Raw genomic sequence first — 21531 nt, 5'->3', positions numbered from 1 at the left:
CCACGCATGGCCCCCAGTCTCAATTCAACACAAGCACTACCAAACGAATCTTAAATTTCTCTAATCACTCTTAAGAATTTCTTACTTTCACCAACAACCTTGGATACATCCCTTTTTTCCTCAGATGTCACATGGTGCCCAGACTTTCCTAGGGCTGTTCCTAGAAAACGCAGGCTGATGCTCCCAAAGGGAAGTACTTACACCAAAGCCCTTGTGCCTTGCCACCCAGCAGTGGCAGCAAGGAATCTGTTCATCAGACTTACCCGAGCAAAGAGCTGAGCAGAGGAAAAGAGTCGGGCAGGAAGCTCAGACAAGGGCACGCCAGCAACAGGACACTGGTTCTGTAATCCTGCCACTGAGGGAAGAGGGATGGGAGGACCAAGTGAGGAGGGAAGGACAGAATGACACAGGAGGAGCAAACAGTGCGGGGAGCGAGTGCGCACTGTGCAGGGACCGTCTCTGATAGGCGCAGGGGACGCTGCCTGCTGGCTGGCAGCATGAGCCAGCTATGTTGGCTATTCCCTGCTCTGACAGAGATAGCAGAAGAGATTAGAGTCCTGGGCCCTCAGAAAGACAAAATAAAGGAAGGATACTTACACAGCTGCTACCCTTCAAATTTAAGTCTTAATCCCTTAACGGCTTGAGGTGCTGTGCTGAGTGAAATTTGTCTATATTGACTATGGATTGCTCGAACTTGGTTGAATTTTTCTGTGTCTACCACGAAGACTGGGATGGATTTCCATAATGTGAACTCCCAGCTGTGACTTCCCTTTTCAGCCTGGGATTTGGGCAGGATTTATTAAAAACAGACTGATCATAGACTCACTGGCTGGAAGAGACCACAAGATGCCTTTAGTTCAAGCTCTTTCTTGAAGGAAGCTCAGCTGTGATCTCAGACCAGGTCTCTCAGGGCTTTAAATTAATCTTTAAAACCTCCATGGATGGAGACTGCATGACCTCCCTGAGAAGCCTATTATCTGACTTGACTGTCATGCACTGAAAAAGTTTATTTTTCTACCTAACCTTAACTTCCCTTGTTCCAGCTTGTGCCTATTGCCTCTTGTCTTCCTGCTTTACACTCCTATGAAGACCCTGTCTCCATCTTCTTGATAATCTCCTCCAAAGCTGTCCCTTTTCCAACTTTTCAAAGCTGAACGTCCAACCTCACCTCACAAGACAAGTGCTCCAGTGCCAGCCACCACGGTGCTCTTTTGTTGAATTGACCAACTTTTCCATTAAGGCAGCTAAAAGAGGTGAGTGATGTAGCTGCCCCCTGATCCCAGCAGCTCCAAAACTAATATTGAAGCCAAGATAACCTGCCTGACCTACTTTCTACATGAGACCATGCTGGCTCATGTTGGCAAAAGTTGTTGATACAAACAAGCAGAGCACTCCCCAGGGAGCTCAGCTGCACACTGCTTATGCAGCAACCAGCATTTCCCACTTCTGTGAGCCACAAGCCACTCAAGCACCATCTTGGGATGCCATATCGCCTATGCACCATCTGCTACCCACTCCCTAGAAGGAGATGTAGGTCAGTTCAATGCACAGATATGCAAACAATAGAGAAATGATAGGCTGGTGTTGCAAGTGGCAGCCAGGGCTATGAGAAGAGAAATGGGACTTGGTCTCCAGCAAAAAACAAAGAGGCTCAGAACAAAAGGTGGCAAAATAAACGTAAGCTATAATGGTTTGGAGTAAGCCTTCCAACCCACCCACGGCAGCAAAAGAATCAGAAATGCTTTGTGCCTGATTTACGAGGGATGTCAGAGAAAGCAGTACTGGGCAGCTCAGTATCAAGAAATACCAGCTCAGAAATAATCCATATGTTGTTAGCAGCATTTCAGACTTTTACTGGAGATGACTAAAAGTCTCCCTATATTTGTGGAGATGGTGGGGCAAAAAGTTCACACTTGAGGTGGTTTCTCATTAGTCTTATTTCTCTACTAGGAAAAGACAGCTCCTATAATCTGGGAATGCAAGTCCATTGTGGCTTCAGTTCTTTCAATTTTCTTTGGACACTTGTGGCGGCTTGGTAGCATTCCTAAGGAAGTCACTGTTTTAGGGATAATGAAAAGAAGTGAGCTTGCAAAGTCAGGAGCTTCTATAGAAAATCTTTGGGAGAGGGCTGGAAACTGGCTGGATGTGTTTTGAGATAAGATAAAACTCTGGGTGTGTTTGTGACAGGACAGTGTGAGAGATCAGAATACCAGTGAAGATAAGAGAGTTTGTATGGGCTCTTTGTGCTCCTCCTGATTTGACTGAAGAATTCTCCTGTTCCAGTCCCTGTTCATTTTTCTTTTGAAATAAAATCAGCTCTGAGATCAAAATGCACAACTGAGCTACCTAGGAGCTAAGTAACAGCTGAGCTGCAGAAACTTACTCTGGCATATTCTCACTCCTTGGCAAACACAAGGCAAGACAGGTTCAGCTTTGCTCTCTTTCACTGGGGCTAAAGCTCTCTTTTGCAACAGCCTGACAGCATGCATGGGAACCCTTATCACAGCTGAAATGACATGATGGGATTCACTGGGCACTGGGAACTTGATCATGTCCCTGAGACAACAGAGCGTACTGATAACAGGAATAGTTGGTGTTATCATAATAAAAATCACCTACAAGTAGTACAAAGCTACACATTCTGAGTTGTTCCTAAATATACAAGTAAATAAACTGGTCTGTGGTAAAGTCAGGAAATAGAAAGGCACAGATAAAATCAGTATTACTAAGTTTGTGGGGAGTATGTGGGTGTAGCTCCAGAAGATTAAAAGGGCTCTGCTGGATTTTGGGCTGTGAACTGAAATAACCATTTTAGGAATAGAAAGGGAAACTCAGAGAAATTTAGAGGAGTGTGTTGAAACTGCCATGTGGTCAATTTACATGCTGAGGACAGCCAATTGACTGGCACTTGGACTCTGCATGCTGGCATGGTTACATCTGGCCAGCTCAGGAAAGAGTGGACTGAAAATGCTTTCTGTGAAGCCTGCACAGAGTCTGAGGTTTCAGCTCTTGCAATGTTTTAGGGATTTCATGTCCCTTTTTTTGGGGAAGAGAAAGCAATTATCCCCAATACATGAGAAAGAAGAGAAATATACCTTCCTCACATTAAAGCTAGAAGACTCCTTGAGAATTTGCAGGAACAAAACTGTTTATTTTACAGGTGTGTTCAGCTATGAGCTGGATTGCTTATCAATAACCCTACGCTCTCTTTGTCGCACAGTGGCATTGCCGTGGACGTCATAGGGAATATCACAGACAAACTTTCTTTTTCTGGATTAAACGCAATCACCAGCACAAATCTGTTGAAGGATAGACTTCCCAGGGGAGGAAAAATATTTCTACCTTTATTTGTCATTTGCTCTACATAATATTAAATGTGTTCAACCTTACCAAATGGAATGACAAGTTCATCATTAAGTCAATGTTACTGAAGCTTTTGGATTTCCTTCCTGTCTTCTCCTGACATACCTTTTCCCTTCTTTGCCTAGGCCATTTTGCACAGCTGCAACATTCAGCTCTCCCCTGCTGATGCTCCCTGCTCTACTCACTCCCTCCAGAGCTAATGTTCCTTTTGGGAATTTTGTATGTTTTCTGTGTCTCATGGGATAGTTTAGGTGAAAGACTGATGGTTCATGTTTAGAGTCTCTCAAAGGCTCAAAGGCTTTAAAAAATGCCAACTCTGAAGGCAATACTGTGTTGGTTAAAACCACTTGAAAAAGTTTTGAGGGTTTCTTTCTCACTACAAGCAATGACATGCCTTAGCTCTTCTTCCACCTAAACAAACACTGAGTTTCTGCAGAAGCCGTAATATCCCCTGGCAGTCATACAAACTGGTTTGTCCTGCAGGCCAGTCTTTTCACAGAAGGCAAAGAGGCTGCAGAGATTCTCCTGCCTTCTGCACTGGCAAGGAAAGAGCTGTCTGCACCCCTCTGCAACGTGCAGCTGCTCTGCTCCATGAGACCCTGCCTACCAGCAGCAGCAGAAAATTTTGAGACTAGCATTCCCAGTCCTGTCACACACAGGGATGCAGAATTCAGTGGACTGCCATGGTCTGCTACTTCAGTGCCAAATCTGTATCACTGAGAGTACAATTTTTTAAATCTTGTGCAGAACTTCTCTAAGAATCTGAATGAGTTTTTCGAGGCTTTCCTCCTGAACAGTTTCTGGTTTATTTTTTGACAAATACAGGTTTTTAAAATTATAGTGTGCAGGGACAGAACCACTTGCTGTAATACCACTATTTCAGTCAATTATATTATAAACATCATTGGAAGGCAAAACACATCCTGGGCTGCATTGAAAGCAGCATGGCCAGCAGGTCAAGGAAGGCGATTCTCCTCCTCCATTCTGCCCTTGGAGACCCCACCTGCCCAGCTCAGCACAAAAAAGGTGTGGATCTGTTGGAGCAAGTCCAGAGGAGGGTCACAAAAATGTGGGAGGACCTCTCCAGTGAAAAGACTCAAAGAGAGTTGGGGTTGTTCAGCCTGGAGAAGGGAAGATCTGGGGAAACCTTATACCAACCTTCCAGTACTTAAAGGGAGCTTATAAAAATGAGAAAGAGTGACTTTTTACATGGACAGATAGAACAAAGGACAATTGCTTCAAACTGAGAGATGGTAGATTTAGATATAAGGAAGAAATTATTTTTTCTGTGAGATTGGTGAGGCATTGGAACAGGTTGCCCAGAGAAGTTGTAAATGCCCCATTCCTGGAAGTGTTCAAAGCCTGGATGGGGTTTTCAGCACCTAGTCTAGTGGGAGGTGTCCCTGCCTGTGGCAGGGAGGTTGGACAAAGATGGTTCCTTCAGACCTGAAGCACTTCTATCATTCTGTGATTCTGTGAAATAACATTGATCTGTTCTGTTTAAACATGACCATAATATACTTATGTAATTACAATATAATATAATATAATATAATATAATATAATATAATATAATATAATATAATATAATATAATATAATATAATATAATATAATATAATATAATATAATATAATATAATATAATATAATATAATATAATATAATATAATATAATATAATATAATATAATATAATATACAGTAACAAGCAGGCATGTAAAATATATAATGGAAGTATAGTTTTGATGAATAATTTAGAAATGTCTATAAACATAAAACATATAATTTGAATTTGAAAAGAGCCCTCATAACAGGTCTTGAGACACAGAAGCACAGTGACATGTGAAGAGTGGTTTAGAAGTCAGAAGGATGCTGAATCTGGCAGCATTTTTCTGCCATTGACACCTACAACTAAACCAGTGTTGGGAGAGACCTATGATTTTCCAATGAAAAGTTTGTCAAGACCAATCTCCATTGAGTTAATTTACTTTGATAGAAACACTGTAAACACCAGGACCAACAGGACATTTTCCATGGTGGTCTCTTGGGAATCATTTCTCTCCTGTTCTCTGCTGTGTTAATGTGAAAAAAAGCAGGGGAAGGGGAGTAATATATTTGCATTCCACACTGTATCAATTTTCTACAGATTTCCTAGCTGCACATCAATCTCAAAAGGGTTGGAAGGTTGTGATTTGCCTTCTAATAAGATTTTATGGCCTGAAGGGTTTGTCATATACCTAATGTTTGCCACGTTTTTTCTTCCAGAGCTCAAAGATCCTGACTACCAATGGCACTTAATAATGAAGGCAAATTAGCTGACACAGAAAACCCCAATAGGCAATAGACTTAACTATTTTAAGCAAATAATTTAATTCTTAATCTACATCACTAAGAATATAATTTCTGCATTGTAGCAATGAAACCACTCTAAGAATCTGGAGGGATTCCCCATGGTCTGCTACTGAACAGTTTTTGATTTAGTCTTGGAAAGATTCAAGTCTTTTGAAACTTTAAGAGCTAGCAAAATCAATTATCAGGGTTTCAATTTTCTCTGGGCAATTTCCACTGCTTCAGCTTGCCCAAGAGACAGACTCTACATAAATACATTATGCTATGTGCTACTTGGAGAATTTGGCAGAGTCGAGAATAGCTCCACATGAAAAATCACACAAAAGGTAAAGAAAACCCTCAGGTGAGGCATGCAGTCACACCTGAATGCATATCAGCAGTTTGAAAATAACTCTTCTCCAATATATAAAGGTAATTTATTGGGAAGGGAAAGAGCAGTATTAGCTGCTTCTAGTTATTCTGGTACTGAAGTGAAGTTATTGCTGATTTATACCATTATAAGTGAACACAAATCTAGCATGAAACTTCAAAAAGGTACTGAGTCCTGAAACAATCTATTTTTGTAATGTAATTTCATTTAGAAATTATGCTCCTCTAGCTTGAAATTATCTTCTATCAACACATGGTGGGAACAGATTTGGGCCAAGTCAACCATCAACCCCAGATATTTTCTGCAGGGGAAATCTCTGGGCCCAATTCAGATGTGATCATGCTGTAAATCACATATCAAATGTACTTGGGAAGTCTTAAATGCCAGTGGTATCAAGTCAAGGGTGAGTTATAGAGAAGGAATTATCTATTCTGGCATGATAATGTAGACCAAATTACTTTGTAAAAGGTACTTGTCTTTGTCTTTTCCTCCCTTTTCTAAAACCTTCCATTTGCTAGTAATGTTCACTCACATCAGTTTCATTATCAATATGCATCATTTATTTTAGATTGCTGCTAAAACTGGCTTATAAAAATTAGAAATGGAAAATACTCGTTAAAGGCTCAGTCCTGCAGCTGCTTCGTATGTGGAGTTGTCATTGATTTCCCAAGCAGCACCTGCTTGTGAGCAGCAGAGAGAATAAAGCAAATTAGAAATTGAAGGCTTGAATCTCTCAGCTGTCTGGGCTGTACATGGGCAGGGAAGCATCTCATAATTGGAGCTAAGCATCTTTCTCTGGAAAGGTCCAAATTCTGCTGATAATCATAAGGAAGCTGAGGGGGGCAGAGGGCTGAACAAGGTTATGACTAACAGAGGTTATGACTAACCTGTCTAGGAATACTGGAGGAAAGATTAGGGGCTGACACAATGAAAATGACACAGATTGAGATAAACAACGTTTGGAAATCAGGGGAACATTTGTGGTGAAAGATAAAGATCTGCAGAAAGAAGTGGGAAAATAAGAGAGAATGATGTTGAAATAAGTCCTAACGAGGATCTTATTTTATAGGATAATCACAGGGTGAACAATGAACTCTTAGTTCAGAAGGAATGTTCCTGTGATCAGCAGAACTGGCAGCACTACTCTGTGATGTCTAAAACTGCTGCTGATGTAAACACCAATGACCTATTTTAAGGCATGCATGGAAAGAGAATCATCACTACATGGAAAACACAAAAGGATGCAAGAGGTATGTTGGCACTGGCAGATCAGAACTGTGAAACAGTGTCAATTGGATTTTTTATAAGGGTTTTCTAGCTATGCAGAAGCATCTTATTAAACATAACATTTGTGGGACCAAATTAATAAAGAAGAAAAGAGAAACCAAGAGATGAAAGGATGAATAAAGAAAAGATCAGGTGAGAGCGAGCTTCATATTTTACTAAGCTGAAAGATAAATACAAGAGGTGGCACCAATGTCCCCAACTTGTTGAATATAGTAAATCTTCATTCTGTGTACATAAAAAGCCTAGGCAAGTCATATGTATTGAGAAAGGCAATTTGGTCTCTAATTTAGATTCCAGACTTGAATAGGAGTATACAGACAGATGCATACATAATATTTAGCCTTAGGTGTGTTCAGATGTGTCTCCAAAACTCTATTACTATGAATTTAAAGAGTTTTTTTTCCTCTAACAGCATTCTAAAAGAGAGGATGGGTCAGATCTCAGTGTTTTTCGATAGCCTCAGAGCAGTTATGTAATTTGAGACTCTCAAACTCTTTGGAGTATGGGGAATTGCTGAACAAAGGGAAGAAAATTAGCTATTTAGCCCCCCACTTGGAATCAGAGAGAACAATTCTAGTTCACTTGAAAACCCATCATCAGGCAATCTGTAATATTGTCTGCATTTCTATAGCATTGCAAGATACATCACTAGTTACTGTTTGCTTCTGTGGCTTCCAGTGTTTTCCAGTTGTGTAGTAGCTTGCATGCAAGATTGTAATATTACCTATTAAGTAACTTCAACATCAAGCAGCAGTGAACTGCAAAAAGCACATTGTACTCATTATTTGAAAGGGTAAACTGAGACATAAAATGTTACATGTTAATGCACAATAAGTAAGGACTTGCCCAAGGTCATGCAGATAGGAACAAGACGTGCTTAGATTCTTTTGTACTTTAATTGTGGCATGCTTGCTTAATACAGGAGGACCAGAGTTGCATACTTAGAGTGAAAGGGAACTCCACCTCACAAAAATGTTCTGTGTCTTTGTGTGCTTTAGATGCCTTCACTTTCTGCAAAGAGTTACATGGATTGACCCATGCGACCTGTCCAGTCAGCTTGAGCAAAGATGGTCTAAAACCCACACTGCTTTTAACAAAGGAGAGCTAAATTAAGTAAATATAGGACTGAAGGGTCTAGATGTTAACCAATCTAATCTATTTCTGTACAAAGGAACTGTAGTCCACATGACCAAGGAAATGTGTAATTCTGATTTTCATTAAATTCAGAAAACGTCTGTGAGATCTCTGTGAAATTTCAGAGGTTGTGACTATGACAACCCACACAGGAGAATGGAAATAAAATCACAGGATGGTAATATCATTATTCTAATGACTAGTAAATATTACCTTTCCTCAGTTTGTTTATCCCCCTGCATCATCTGGTCTCTCAGTCTCTCATCTGTCTCCTCTGTCTTGTAAGATAGATAGTGAGTAAATCACCCAGAGCCACCATTCTGTTACATGATTGTGCTTTCCTGGTGCTTCAGGCTCCTACTATCTGGTTGTAGCTCCAGCCTTCTCAGTGTTGGCTTCTGTGTCATAATCTTTTCTCTCTAGGAGATCAGCTAGCAGAGCAGGCAAGAAAAATAGTTACAATTCATAAGAGTGTGGATTGTTTTAGCAATCACAAAATAAATAAAAAAACCAAACCAAACCAGTCTTTAGTCCTATCCTTTCTCACTTATTTGCCAGTCATGAAGAATAAAAGCTTTTGGAGGGCACACCAGTCAGTAAGGCCCCCAGAAACCTCTTATGTGCCAGCCAACACCAAGCAAAGAGAAAATACAGTTCTTTAGGTGTGGTTTTCTCTGTATTCTCTTTCCTTTTATGTCACCAACTAACATTTGACTAGCTGGGTCCTTGTGAGGCTCTATCAATTTCAAAGTCCTGTTCCATGACCCAGTTCCTTCATAGGCTGTCAGGCATTAAGGATACCCACAAACTTCCCCATCAAACTTCCACATAACCTTCATGAACAAAGTGGAAGAAAAAAAAGTCATGCTGCATTTCAGCATGATCACCCATCTCAGTCAACAAACACTGAGGACTCATGAATCCGGTAACTCTTGGCACAAGCAGGTGTAAGCTGGCAACTTGCCTTTCTGAAGGAAAGTACAAAATCTCTTTGATAACAATGGATGCTTTGCTGGCAGTGTGAATTGGTTTGGATGTTAACTATTATCTACACCTATGTCTTTGCAATTTTAGCAGAACAACCAGAAAACAAAAGTGTCTATACCCCGAAGATGTGACATACATGAAAGTGATTCATGAATGTACTTAAGCTTCCTTAAAAAGCAACATGTAATTTCCTCACAATGAAAGAGGTTGACCAAAGCCACTGACAAGCACTTTGAAACTGCTCATTTTTGTGATGGAGGGAAAAAAATTAGGAAAATGTTAGTCAACCACATTTCCATCTACTTTCCTTCTCAGTAGTTAAAGGCCACCTGCTACCAGGGTGATACAAAACCCACAAAATAAGAAAGAAGACATTTTCAAGTTATTTCACTTTAGGCTGAGGAAAAAGGGTAATCAGAAGGTCACAGTAGTTTTTTATCAGAATGATTTTCACAGTAATAAACCCCAATAAGCTAATATCAGAGCAGAATATGGACCAGAATGTACTTTAATCCATTCTTGACCCAAACACCACTTGAGGATTATACTCAAATATGTGACACTCTATCTGAATTAAGTTAATGAGAACATCAGACAGACTCTCAGTCATCATAGTGATAATTCTGATGTAATCAATCTGAAATTACCACTATTACACGAGGTGTTGGAATTAGAGAGGATGGTTCATGTCTGCATCTGCAATGCTGTGCTCATGCAACACTTTACCTTGATCCAGCAGTGTCTCCAGCAAAACCACTCCAGACTCTCAAGAAGGACTTAAAAGACCCAAGACTAATTTACACTACTATGGTATAATCTGACAAAGCAACATATGGTCCTCCTAAAATGATTAATGTGTTTTGAGCACTTTTCAGCTCACTGAATCTGGTGGGGTGACTTTGGGGGAGCTGAAGTGACTGCATCAGAATATACTATGCTGTTTTGGCACACAGCAGTGCCTGCACTCCAAAAAGGATCCCAAGGCTATGGCTATAAGCCATCAGTCAGGCCTTGATTTTTCACTTGGACTTCACTGACCAAGCAGTTACCTAGGTCAGAACCCAAAGATCAGTGATCTAGATATTGGTTATAAAGTGTATCTGGAAAAAACCACAGGTGAATAATAAAGTTAAGTCCTGTTAATTTTTACAGTTCAAGACCACTGTCTTTTGAAAGCTAACCATAAAAACCCAAAAACTCAAAACCAAAATCAACCACAGACAAATAAAAAAACTCACAAAAAACCAAAACAAAAAAACCCCACAAAACAAAAGAGGGAGACTAGAATGTACCTCCTGAACTTTGCCTTATCTTCAATCACAGTTATGAGAATGCCATTCAGGGCAAAGGTGTTATGTACAGTAAGAGCTGGAGAGACCTGAAAAACAGGCAAGGAAGAAAAGTAGTCTCCTTTCCTTCCTTAGACCAAAATACTGAGAGTTCAGCTTTGGAGTTTAGAAGTGCTCTGCTTCACTGATTCCTATGGAGCAGAAATCTTTACCCTTTAAACACAGACCTTGGTAACAGAGCTTGGGGGAAAACAACTCAGTCCTCTAATAAAGGACTTCATTGCTTGTAATATTTACATGTAAAACAAGCCAAGCCAAAAAGACCCCTGGACTAAGAGGTTTTGGCTAAAGGAATCAGTCTAGTAGAGTCACTGTGTGTATTAATCTAATTTTTGTGAAGGCATTGTGGAATTGCTAAGAAGCAATTCTTGCATTAGGTAAAGGCTCTACTCCATAAGCATCCATCACGATTCATTCTCACTACATTCATTCAGTTAAAATGTATACGATAAATCAAATTAAAAGGCTGCTCTTTTAAGTACTTTAATCAATAAGAAAGGCAGAGCTTCAGCTACACCTAGCTACAAGCTCCCAGTACTGCAGCCTCTCCACGACACTGACAGCAAGGCTTTATCTGTCGTGGTAAATAACTACTGCTCCTCTTCAAAACAGAAACTGTGAATTTAAATTAAGCACTTCCAAGTAAGTATCAACAATTTAAACAGCTCCTTGTAAAAATCTGTGTGATTATCTGTGCATTGGCATCTTTCATGTAAAGTGCTTAATTAAAATGTCAGGCAAGGTCTCAAAAGGCAACAGCTCAGGAAAGAGACCAAGAAGTGAAGCGATGGGATGGCGGGCTGCCCTGCAGCAGGTCCCTCTCTGCGGAGCCAGGGGCGGACCAAGACGCCTGTCAGAGGTTGCTCTTCTCCTAATAGGGCAAAGTCACAAGGTGACTTGGGACAGAGCAGCTGTCACCCTCCCCTACCATCGCAGGGCACAGCTGCAATAATGCTCCGCACTGGCTGACCGTTCATCCCAAAGCAAACACGCTGCTGCCCCAAATACTTTCATTGGTTACATTCGCCCTGATTAAACCTGAGTGAGGACATGAGGAAGCACAAGGCCTGTGGTGCTATGGGACTGGAAAAGTCCCGCAAGACAAAGCTGAGAGAGTGTATTACAAGGGATTTGAGAAGAGACAAGGTGGTTTTAGAAGCAGCACTGAGCACAGGCTTCAAGCCCATGTTTTGGCTACAATGGTTTCCAGTGTGACAATTGATGGGAATGGGACTGCTCTCTGCTTGCAGTCCAGGAGCAGGACATGCACCCTGCATCCACCCTCAAGAGCAGAGAAGCTGGTGCTCAAAACTGCAGGCTTCCTTGGCTCCATCCAGCAGCAGCTTTGCTCACATTCACCTAAGAAAATTCAGGTTTTTTCATGTAAATAATGGCCCATGAAGGAGGTTAACACCTCAACACCTCATGTTTTCTCAAATTCTCCACTTTCTGGCATACAATGTTGTGCCCTATCAGATACGAAGAGCAAAACCAACCTGTCCCAACCACTCCACTGACAGGTACCTATTCATAGCACATGGTTAAGGATTTACTGGTCTTCAGACCTTTTCCCTAAAACTTTCTCTGCGATAGTCCCTATTTTTTTCTGCCTGTTACTTAGAAAGACTTTGTATTCATCCCCATACCTGTATTTGAACCTTGCCCTTCATCTCCTTGATGGATCGCACAGTAGCCTTAGTGAAGCCTGCTGATAAGCAACCCAAAATATAAGTATATAACCCTTATAATCCTATAAGGAACCTAAAATATAACTATTTGGTTTCTGTACAAAGCAGATGCGTGCAGAAGCTTGGTGTCTTTCCCTGTTGTTGGGAAATCCTAGGAATTAATTTCTGCCTTCAAACACATACTCTGCTTTATATAAAGTTAATGGAGGGCATATAACTGTATGAAGTTTGTAGACAGAGATAATATCACTTATTAGACCAAATAATGTAACTTGAAGTAAATAGAAAAGATTTTGAGTATCAAGCCTTTAAATACATATCTGGGCAACGAGAGAGAGGGCAAAATCCAAAATACTCTGTGTTACTTGTGTTTGAATAGCAGCAGATAAGACATTTTATATACTTTCAGAAATGTCCTCCTCTCCTGCACAGTGCACTAGTGCTAGCAAAGCAGCCTGCAGCAGAAAACTCACAGGGCAATTCTTAGGAAGCTCTTGGTCAAAACTGCCCTCAGCATCTTATTGCAAAGATCATCTGCTGAATAATTAGCTTTTGAGTTTAGGAAGTGCTGTGTACCTGCACAGTACATAACTGTGCAGGTGCCACAATTCAGCCACATAACTTCACTACAATAACTTTAGCCACAGTTTTAGGAACTTGACAATTCTGAAAGTTTCTTTTATTTTACTTTATTGCTTATAAAATAGGTAATATGTTGCCAAATGAACACTCCAATAGAGAGAGATAACAAAAAAGCCCAGTGGAAAAAAAAAAAGAGGTGTGAAAAGTAGTTAGCATTTCACGAAGTCTGATAAGCTGGAAAATGTTTTGCTTGGTTTTAATAAAATAATATTAAATTAATAAGTCTTTAATAAGTCTTTCAAAATCTGTTTCAAACCTGTGATCAAATTGTCCCTATGTAATTTTTTAAGAGGGGGAAAGGCACAGCAGATGGAGAGGGACTGAACCAACTCTATTAAAAACCTGGTGTTGCAAATTTCTTCTAAAATGAGGCAAAGAGGATAACAGAGAACCTACCATAACAGCAGCTCATCTGTTCAGTCATTTGATGTATCTCTTTATTGTTGCAGTTACTGAGACTCAGCTTTATCTTGTGCGTGAGCACAATAGTGACACCATATTGAAATGTGTAAATATATTTTCATAAACTATGTAAAACACCTCCTCTCTACTGACAAAATGATGCACTTAGAATACATGAAATCCTGAGAAAATGCTGCTGCCTTGGGTTCCAAATTCCTCTGATTCCTCATCTGAGTTTTATTGCACATGCACTGTTATCTGACAAATATATCTGCCAGACTATTTAAAATATACTTTGTTTTATCATTTAAACAGCTTCTGTCAATGTTACCTAGTCCTTGTTCACACTGCTATTCCTATGAGTGATGATGCAGAAATAGATCAGGTTAAGGTCAGTGTGTGTAGCCCAGATCTGTAACAATGACATTTCTTAATCCTGTCTGCAGTAAACCTGAAGAATTTTTGAACAAATTAAGGCTTCAAAAAGGACAGCTGTAGGGTCAGGGACAAGAACTGCTTTTTCTGACTTCATTTCCCTCCCCTCAAGGCTTGTGGCCCACGATTTTGCTGGGGTTTCTGATGCAAGGGTGTATTGTCCCCTTGGGTACCAGCTCACACGTTAAGCCCTGGTGTGCCGCACAGCCAGGAGGAAGCAGAGGCAGAGGGCAGGACGAAGAGGGCACGAACCAGGTAGGAATGGGATGACTCCTATAGCCAGATGTTGATGCAGAAGTCACCTATGCCCTGATGAACTACTTCTGTGGGGCTCCACAGACACAAGCCTTTGGCTGACCACCAGTGATCCACAGGGCTTTGCATCCAACCGAGTGCGGAAAACATCTCCCTGGGGAAAAGTAAAAAAAAAAAGAAGAAGCGTGACTAAAAAATGAAACAAATGAAAGGAACTCCACAAATCCAGATGTTGGAATTTTCCAATCCCCCTAGCAAGACAAGATAAGCAGGGGATAATCCTTGTTTATATAACTTTTTTTTTACTTTTTTTTTAAACTATTTTTTATTTTCTTCAGTAAAACCTGAGACCAACAGGCGCGTTTCCGCCAGGTTCGCGTGCTTGTTTCCTAAATCCGCGCCGAGAAGCTTCGGGCGGGCCCGCGCCCCCCTCGGCCCGGGCGCTGGGCAGGGTCGGCGGGCGCGGCTCTCCCTCCACGGCTCTGCAGCGGTCCCTCGGGCAGCACAGCCGTGACCAGCACTCGCCCGGCCGTGGCGGCTGCGAGCCGTGCCCCTCCTGCGGCCCGGCACGCCTCTCTGCGGGCCCGCAGCCCCGCGCAGCCCCGCACAGCCCGCGGCGAGCACGGAGGCTCCCGGCTGGGGGGCGGCTCTCGGCCCCGCGCCCCCGCCCCTCAGCGGGCCGGCGGCACAGCGCGCGGCCGCCGCCGGGGGGCGCGCTGGCGCCGCGGCCGCGCCGCGCAGGTGCTGAGGGGCCGGGCCGGGCCGGGCCGGGCAGTGCTGGGCTGGGCTGGGCCGGGCCGGGCCGGGCCGGGGCTACCGCAGCGCCCCCGGCTCCGGCGGGCAGCGCCGGGCCCTCGGTGAGCGGGGCCCTCTACGGCCTCCCTGAATTCTTGACTCCCGGGGAACAAGGCGTGAATCGGTGCCTAATTTCCCACCGAGCGCGCGTTGCGTGGCGGGCCGGCTTAGGGCTGATCTCCCTTCCAAATAAAGCAGCGCGTCTATTTATGGCCGTGGCTTAAAGAGGAGCAGATCTCATGTACCACGTTGGAAGTTCTTGAAAAACAGCCAAAGTACAGAGGTCAAGTTTCCTGTACTGACAGCAACTTAGCGGGATGCGAGACGGCAGTGTCCTTCGTGAGGAGCTGGAGAACTGGGTCACTGTGCATCCTTCACTAATCGCTGGGTTCCAGTAATAAATCACCTCAGTCTATTTCGAAGCAGCGTGGAGGACAGAGAATCTACTTGAAAGCCTGTTACTGCCTCAGCCATGGGAGCCAGAGGGAGCACTGCCAAGGGGTTGATGTTGGAAAGATGAGGGTCAGGCCCCCAATATTGCTCAGTAGATGATATAATGAATAAAAAAATCCACACTCGTGCTATCCACTGGGATCTGACTCTTCATTAGAAATTAAGGGACAAGGCAGACAATATGATTGTTTGGCAAATTTCCCCAGGGTCCACTTTTAAGAAATCATAAAACCCCTTGGCGACGCCTTGCCCAAAGCCAGTGCTTTCAGTAGCTGCTGTTACTCAGAGGCAGCAGCTCCCAGTTTTACACGGAGTTGTAGGCAAATAGACTCTACCAGTGTGCCCATGGAACTGCCTACTCTTGGAAAAGCTTGCATGGAAGGATTTAATGTTGACAGACTTAAGTAGTGATGTCTCAACTGTGAAGAATCTGTTGTTTAACCAACTTTATGAAGCAAAAATGCCTATCATTAAAGTGAGAGTATTCCCTTTGGTTTTAGAAGATCATCGAGGCTTTAAACATCTATGCAATTTGGCATGCACATAATTTGATAGCCTGTTTTACAAGAAGTTGATTAGAATCAGAAAAATCACCCTCCCTAACTCCCGCAGAAGAGAGCAATGAAACGTGTGCAGATCAAACAGCCTTAAAATGGAAAAAGGATTTATATAGTGGCAAATTGGGCAATGGCTCTTAAAACTACAGCTGTATTCTTATAAACACGCTTTTATGTTATTGGTGAGCTGGTAAGTTATGATTTACTGTCATTTGATATAAAATTTACCGTCCCAAAACATTAGCAATCACTGGCTGAAACCAGAAGGCTGCTTTTTTAAATTCTTGGTATTGAGTTTTCTAGGAATGGACTGTCACTGCCTGCAGAGTGCGTTTTGTCATCTCAGTTTTTCCCAGAAGCATACACTTCCTTTTTTTTTACCTTTGCTAATACTTAAATATATATATATATATAATTTTTTTTTTTTTTAATTCATAAATGTGTTAGCTGCTTTGTGTCTATAAGGCAAAGAAGGACAAGTATCACTTTTCTCACCAGCTGGGGCAATCTTAGAAATAGTAATCAGTTTAATTTCCCAGCTTGATTCAAAACACTGCTATTTACACTCCCATTGTGTGGTGATATCCTCCTGTTTACGTGACCAGGTTTAAAATTTAACTACATCCACCATGCTGTTTTTCTTCCTAATTCAGAAGACATGGATTAAAAAGGAAGCAAAAAGAAAGCTAAGTGGTACTGCTCCTCTATCAAACTTGGGAAGCATGGCTAAACAGGATTACATGTATTATTAGGGTCCTGATCCCACAGCCCTCAGCAAACTAATAAGTTGTGCAGGAGCTTTGCCAAAGGCTGAGTGAGGGCAGGAGGCAGCAACAGTTGGCACTAAATGTCAGCTGCCTTAAAACAATGGACGTTTTTCTGCGAAATATTTAAGTAGATCTGTATGGATTTGTGTCAGTGGCTTCAGTTGGCAGCAGTTTCTGGGAGAGAGGAGTCAGAGATGTCCCACTGTGGAATACTTCAATGATATAGTCCCCTTCTCCTAAGTCACTGGAAATGAAATGAAACTGGTTCCAGCGTCACGCAGATCTGGATTGATGCAGCAATCTCCTCTGTTATCCTGAGACGTGAGAGAGAGGCAGAGGGTGACACCCACCACCCTCCCTTCCCACACTTTTTACATAGCTCTTCCAGGTGAGATAACAAATATACAAAAGAACAAAGTCTACTATATAAATGAAAGCAGATTTATAAAATTACAAGTTTAATAGATAAATATAATAAATACTTTATGCATCATAACTCTGGACAACTACATTTAAAGCAAGTATGTTGGCAAGTCACAAAAAAAGTTGCTCCCTTGGCAACTTTATTTTTCAGAAAACCACACTGACAGGCATATTACAATGTAACGCATGAGGCTTTATGCTGTAAGTATGTTCAAATCCCGCTCACCTACCGAGTTCACCATGACATATATATGGGTGTAGTGTACTTTCTATCTTGGAATGTCCTTTTGCACACCAACACAGTTGTACAGATAGATGTTATGTTCTACTTACCGGGGACAGTGGGGAAGAGTTTTGAAGAAAAATACTGGTAAATGACTTCTAGAAAAACTAAAGCATTTCTTAACTTTTTATTGACATTGGCAAATTAAAATAGAATAAATTAACAATATTTTCTCAAAAAAATGTTTTGTACAAAAATACTGTCAAAATTTCCTGAAAAGCTTTCAACACAGTAGTATCTTTTCATGTACTGAATAAACTATATTAGCACAGTGTCAAAACGCTGAAGACAGAAACAAAATTAAAAAAAAAAAATAAAAATCTGTGAAATGTTTGCCACTAGTCAACATTCCATCCACACCATATTATTGTCTGTACATATGGGGGAGGGGGAATGGGTAGCAGACTTTTTAAGTAACAGTATTACTTTTCCTGATCTGGAAAGGTTTGGCCCACATCTGTTAAGCTTCCAGTTTAGCGTATTCAGAAAAAAAAAAATAGTCTGCACTGCAATGCATAGTTAAAAATTAAGCAAGATGGCAGCTTTTGTGCAGTAGTATCTGCCCTTCAAAGTTCATGCAACCAACTAATGCAATTCTTTTCCCTGTTCACTCAGAATTTGAATGCAGTTCAAGTCACTGGAAATCAAAGTTTACAAAATCCACAAGATTAAGCAATTTGCCAAGATTAATATCTAACAGTCCGGCACTGTGGGAATTATGGGCACGTTACTGCAAGAAAATTAAGAGAGGGAGGTCGGGAGGGGGGCAACCAACATAAAAAGGCAGAGTTTGCTAGATACTATTACTACAGGAGGGGAGGTGAGTGACAAAGCTACAAAAAGAAAAAAAAAAGTGGCAGCGATTTAAAAAAAAAAAAAAAATTATACAAGCGCATAGTTGACTCTGCTTTCCAGATTCTCACCTTTTCAAGCCCTGAAAAGTGAGACACCGTGTCTAGGGGAATGTTTTCATTCGCACCGATAAAAGTCCTTTGTTTGTTTTAAATGAATCAGCAGCTCACCCTGCTGGGCTGCTGTTTGCAAACGAAGTCTGTCATGAAGTCAAACTCGTTCTGTCCCAACCACAGCTCGGGAAGCTCCTTGATGCGATCCAGCCCCATTTCGATGACTAAGGACATGAGGACCTCCTCGTCGATGAAGTCCGTGTCTATGACATTGGGCGGCAGCATTGCCGCGGGGACGTGGGGGACGGCGGGCGGCAAGCCGCTGCCGCCGCCGCCGCCGTGCTTGGGGTTGCAGTCCCTGAAATGCTGCTGGCTGCCGCCGTTCAGCTGGTGGCTACCGGGGTGCAAGTCCGGCATGTAGTGGCTGTGGGGGTAGGGGTGGTGGCTGAAGTACTGGTTGTTCAGCTTCTGGAGCTGCATGCTGGCGCTCAGCTGCCCTCCCGGGCTGGCGACGGGGGGGGCCATGAACTGGGAGCCGCTGAAGCGGGCGGGGGGCGGCATGCTGCCCGCCGGGTGCCCTCCGCTCACGCTGCCCGGCCCCATGGCGTGCCTCACCCCGCTGCTCGCGTTCATACTCCCAGCTCCGTAATGTATATGGTAGCCCATCAGGGCGCTGAAGGCGTGCTGCTGCGGCGGCTGCTGCTGCTGGTGGTGGTGATGGGGGGTGGGAAACTGCCCCATGCCCATCCGATGCGCAGGGTGGTGGTGGAGCCCGCCGGATCCGTCGGGGAATCGCCCGTGGTTCATGGCCATCATGTGGTCTGCCATGGCTCACCTGGAAAGTTAGCATGCGAATGAATTAGGAAAATACACCCTCCTCGGACATCCAGCCGCCTTCTCCCGGACCAGCTGCATCTCCCTGGCCCTGGCAGAAATTACTTCGCTGCTCCTGCAGTCCTCTCTCCTTCCTGGTGGAGGGAATTGGGGAAAAAAAAAAAAAAAATCTCCCAAAAATCTACCGTGGCTCCACCACGGAGTACAAAAGGAAAAATAAAAGGGGAGCCCGCGGAACAAAAATCCCAGTCCCCTCCGCTAATCCGGCGGGCAGCACGCCTTCCAACTCCAAGTCGCGTATACCTATCGGCGGGGAGCGTCGCATTCGGCCACCGCCGCCGCCTCCCCGCTCCGGAGCCGCCCAAGCCCCCCGGCTTCGCCCGCGAAGGCAGCGGATTCCCACGGCACTCTCGCTAACTTGCGGGGAACAAGCAAAGAATTGGCAAGTCCCACCTAGCCGCTGTCAGCAACTTTTCGAATTAAGTCCCAATTATTTTGCTGAAAATACGGTAATGCACAGATAAGGACACGAAGGCAAACAGCGGAGAAACACCTTTCCTCGCGTGTTTATACAGTCACGTTTTTCCTGTTGCACACAAAAGGGACACCCGGCACCAGCCACGAGAACCGCCGCACTCACCTCCCGGCTTCTTTCTTCTTCTCCTTCAAAGGTGGCGGTGGAATCAGTCAGCGAGAGTCACCCAGCATAGAGAGGGCTTCTCCGGCTCCCTCTCCCCGGCGCTGACGTGACCGGCGCCGCGATCGCTGCCGCAGCCCCGGAGCTGGTTCTCGCCCCTCCGCGAGGCGCATCGGCACTTGCCAACAATGAGCTGTGTTCCTTACACGGCTTTGGCCGCGGCTAATATAGGATTTCAGAAGGGAGGAGCAAAACCCTTACAGGCAACCAGAAGTAAAACCTGGAGCAAGCGGGGCGGGGGGGGGAGGGAAAAGGGGGAAAGAAAAAGGAAAAAAAAAATCCCCAAACACCCAGCACCCAGCGCGCGCGCGCGCGGGCAGCGGGGCACACGCGTGTTCGGAGACACGCGGGAAGGGGACGGGCGGGTCGGGAAGGCACCGCGCACCCCGCGCTCAGCGCCTCTCCCGGGAACAAAGCGGGGCTCCGCGGCAGGAGCGGCACCCCGCGCACCCCGCGGCCGCTCTCCCGCCGCCCACCGCCCCGGCCGGCCCCGCGCCCGGGCATCGCCGCTGCCCCTTGCGCCCTGTCCGGCCGTGTCGCTGCGGCGCGGCGGCCGCGGACACGCGTGGGGCTGAGCGCTCCGGCAGCGCTGCCCGGGCAGGGCGAGGTCCGTCCCTCCGGCGCCGCCGCGGTGCAGGTGCCCGGATCCGCCGGCGTGAGGCCCCAGAACCCGCGTGGGCGTCCTTGCGGCCGGCCCCTCTCCCGGAGGCGAGATCCGAAATCCACCTTTTTCCACAAACACGGGCGCCGTATGCGAGAGGTGTACGTGGGGATACCGGCAGGCTCCCCACTTCCCACGTCCCTCCATCTCCTGTGTTTTCCCCGCTGCCACCCGGGCTGTGCGGGGCGAATGCCCACCCACTCTTGCCCTTGGCCAGTGTGGTGTGGTTTATTATAGTTGTTTACGATTGTTTTCCTTGGAACGGCAAAGAAAAACAGAATCTGCGGTCTGCGGGTGGGCACACGCTTTGCACGGGCAGTCGCCCTGGCTGGCACTCCCCTGTCGCTCCCCCTGCCCGGCAGAGCCCTGCCTCGCTGCACAGCCCCGGCAAGGGCCACGCGTATCCAGGCCGGCCCCCCACCCCCGAGACCGGCGCTCCTGCCTTCTGCTCCAGATCTACCAGCTCCTCTCTGAAGGGCAGCCATGCCGAAGTAGCAGGGAAGAGCTGAGGGGCTGGGGGAGCCCATGCCACAGGGAAGTGCTGGATGGTGGCCCACTTTTCCACAGTGCCTTTGCCTGCTTTCTGCTTCCGTGTTTGTTTTTCTGCTTGGAGCCGTCTAAGGCACACAGAAAGGACAGTGATAGGCAGGACACTCCCCCAGGCACAAGGAATTGTGAATATGAGGTCAAGACGGCCATCATGTAGGCTGAGATAGGGTTTCTGCTTCTCCATGTGCTTTGCAAGGATGCACCACAGTGCAGGAGAGCGTCCCTGGGAAGGAACAGGTGAGGCAAATGGGACGTTTCAAGAGGCTCTCCAAGTGGCAGTGTCTGCCCCCTTTTGGGTAGGTTCTTACTTGGCTGCAGGGACTTATGAAACCTAAAGGATGGTTAG

At 44.5% G+C, this 21531-nt stretch overlaps 2 protein-coding genes across 2 annotated transcripts in view; both read right to left on the bottom strand.

The window, feature by feature from the left end:
* TXLNB (taxilin beta) overlaps positions 1 to 457 on the bottom strand; it is a 32919-nt gene extending 32462 nt beyond the window's left edge. Inside the window, exon 1 of the mRNA XM_056488457.1 lies at positions 264 to 457. The gene's annotated coding sequence lies outside the window, so the exon portion shown is untranslated. The remainder of the gene's footprint in view (positions 1 to 263) is intronic.
* Positions 458 to 16500: 16043 nt separating this feature from the next.
* On the bottom strand, positions 16501 to 20319 carry CITED2 (Cbp/p300 interacting transactivator with Glu/Asp rich carboxy-terminal domain 2). The gene is made up of 2 exons (XM_056488271.1): positions 19919 to 20319; positions 16501 to 19279 (listed from the first exon to the last, which is right to left on the bottom strand). The coding sequence occupies exon 2, from the start codon at positions 19270 to 19272 to the stop codon at positions 18550 to 18552; it is 723 nt and encodes a 240-aa protein (XP_056344246.1). The 5' UTR covers positions 19273 to 19279; positions 19919 to 20319; the 3' UTR covers positions 16501 to 18549.
* Positions 20320 to 21531: the final 1212 nt, after the last annotated feature.

This window comes from Oenanthe melanoleuca, chromosome 3 (genome assembly GCF_029582105.1).
Source record: "Oenanthe melanoleuca isolate GR-GAL-2019-014 chromosome 3, OMel1.0, whole genome shotgun sequence".
NCBI lineage: Eukaryota > Metazoa > Chordata > Aves > Passeriformes > Muscicapidae > Oenanthe > Oenanthe melanoleuca.
The sequence above is the reverse complement of the archived record's forward strand: the minus strand, read 5'-3'. Positions and strand labels throughout refer to the sequence as shown.

Coding starts and splice junctions, on each gene's coding strand:
- CITED2 (XM_056488271.1), bottom strand. CDS start 19,272: ATGGCAGACCACATGATGGCCATGAACCACGGGCGATTCCCCGACGGA.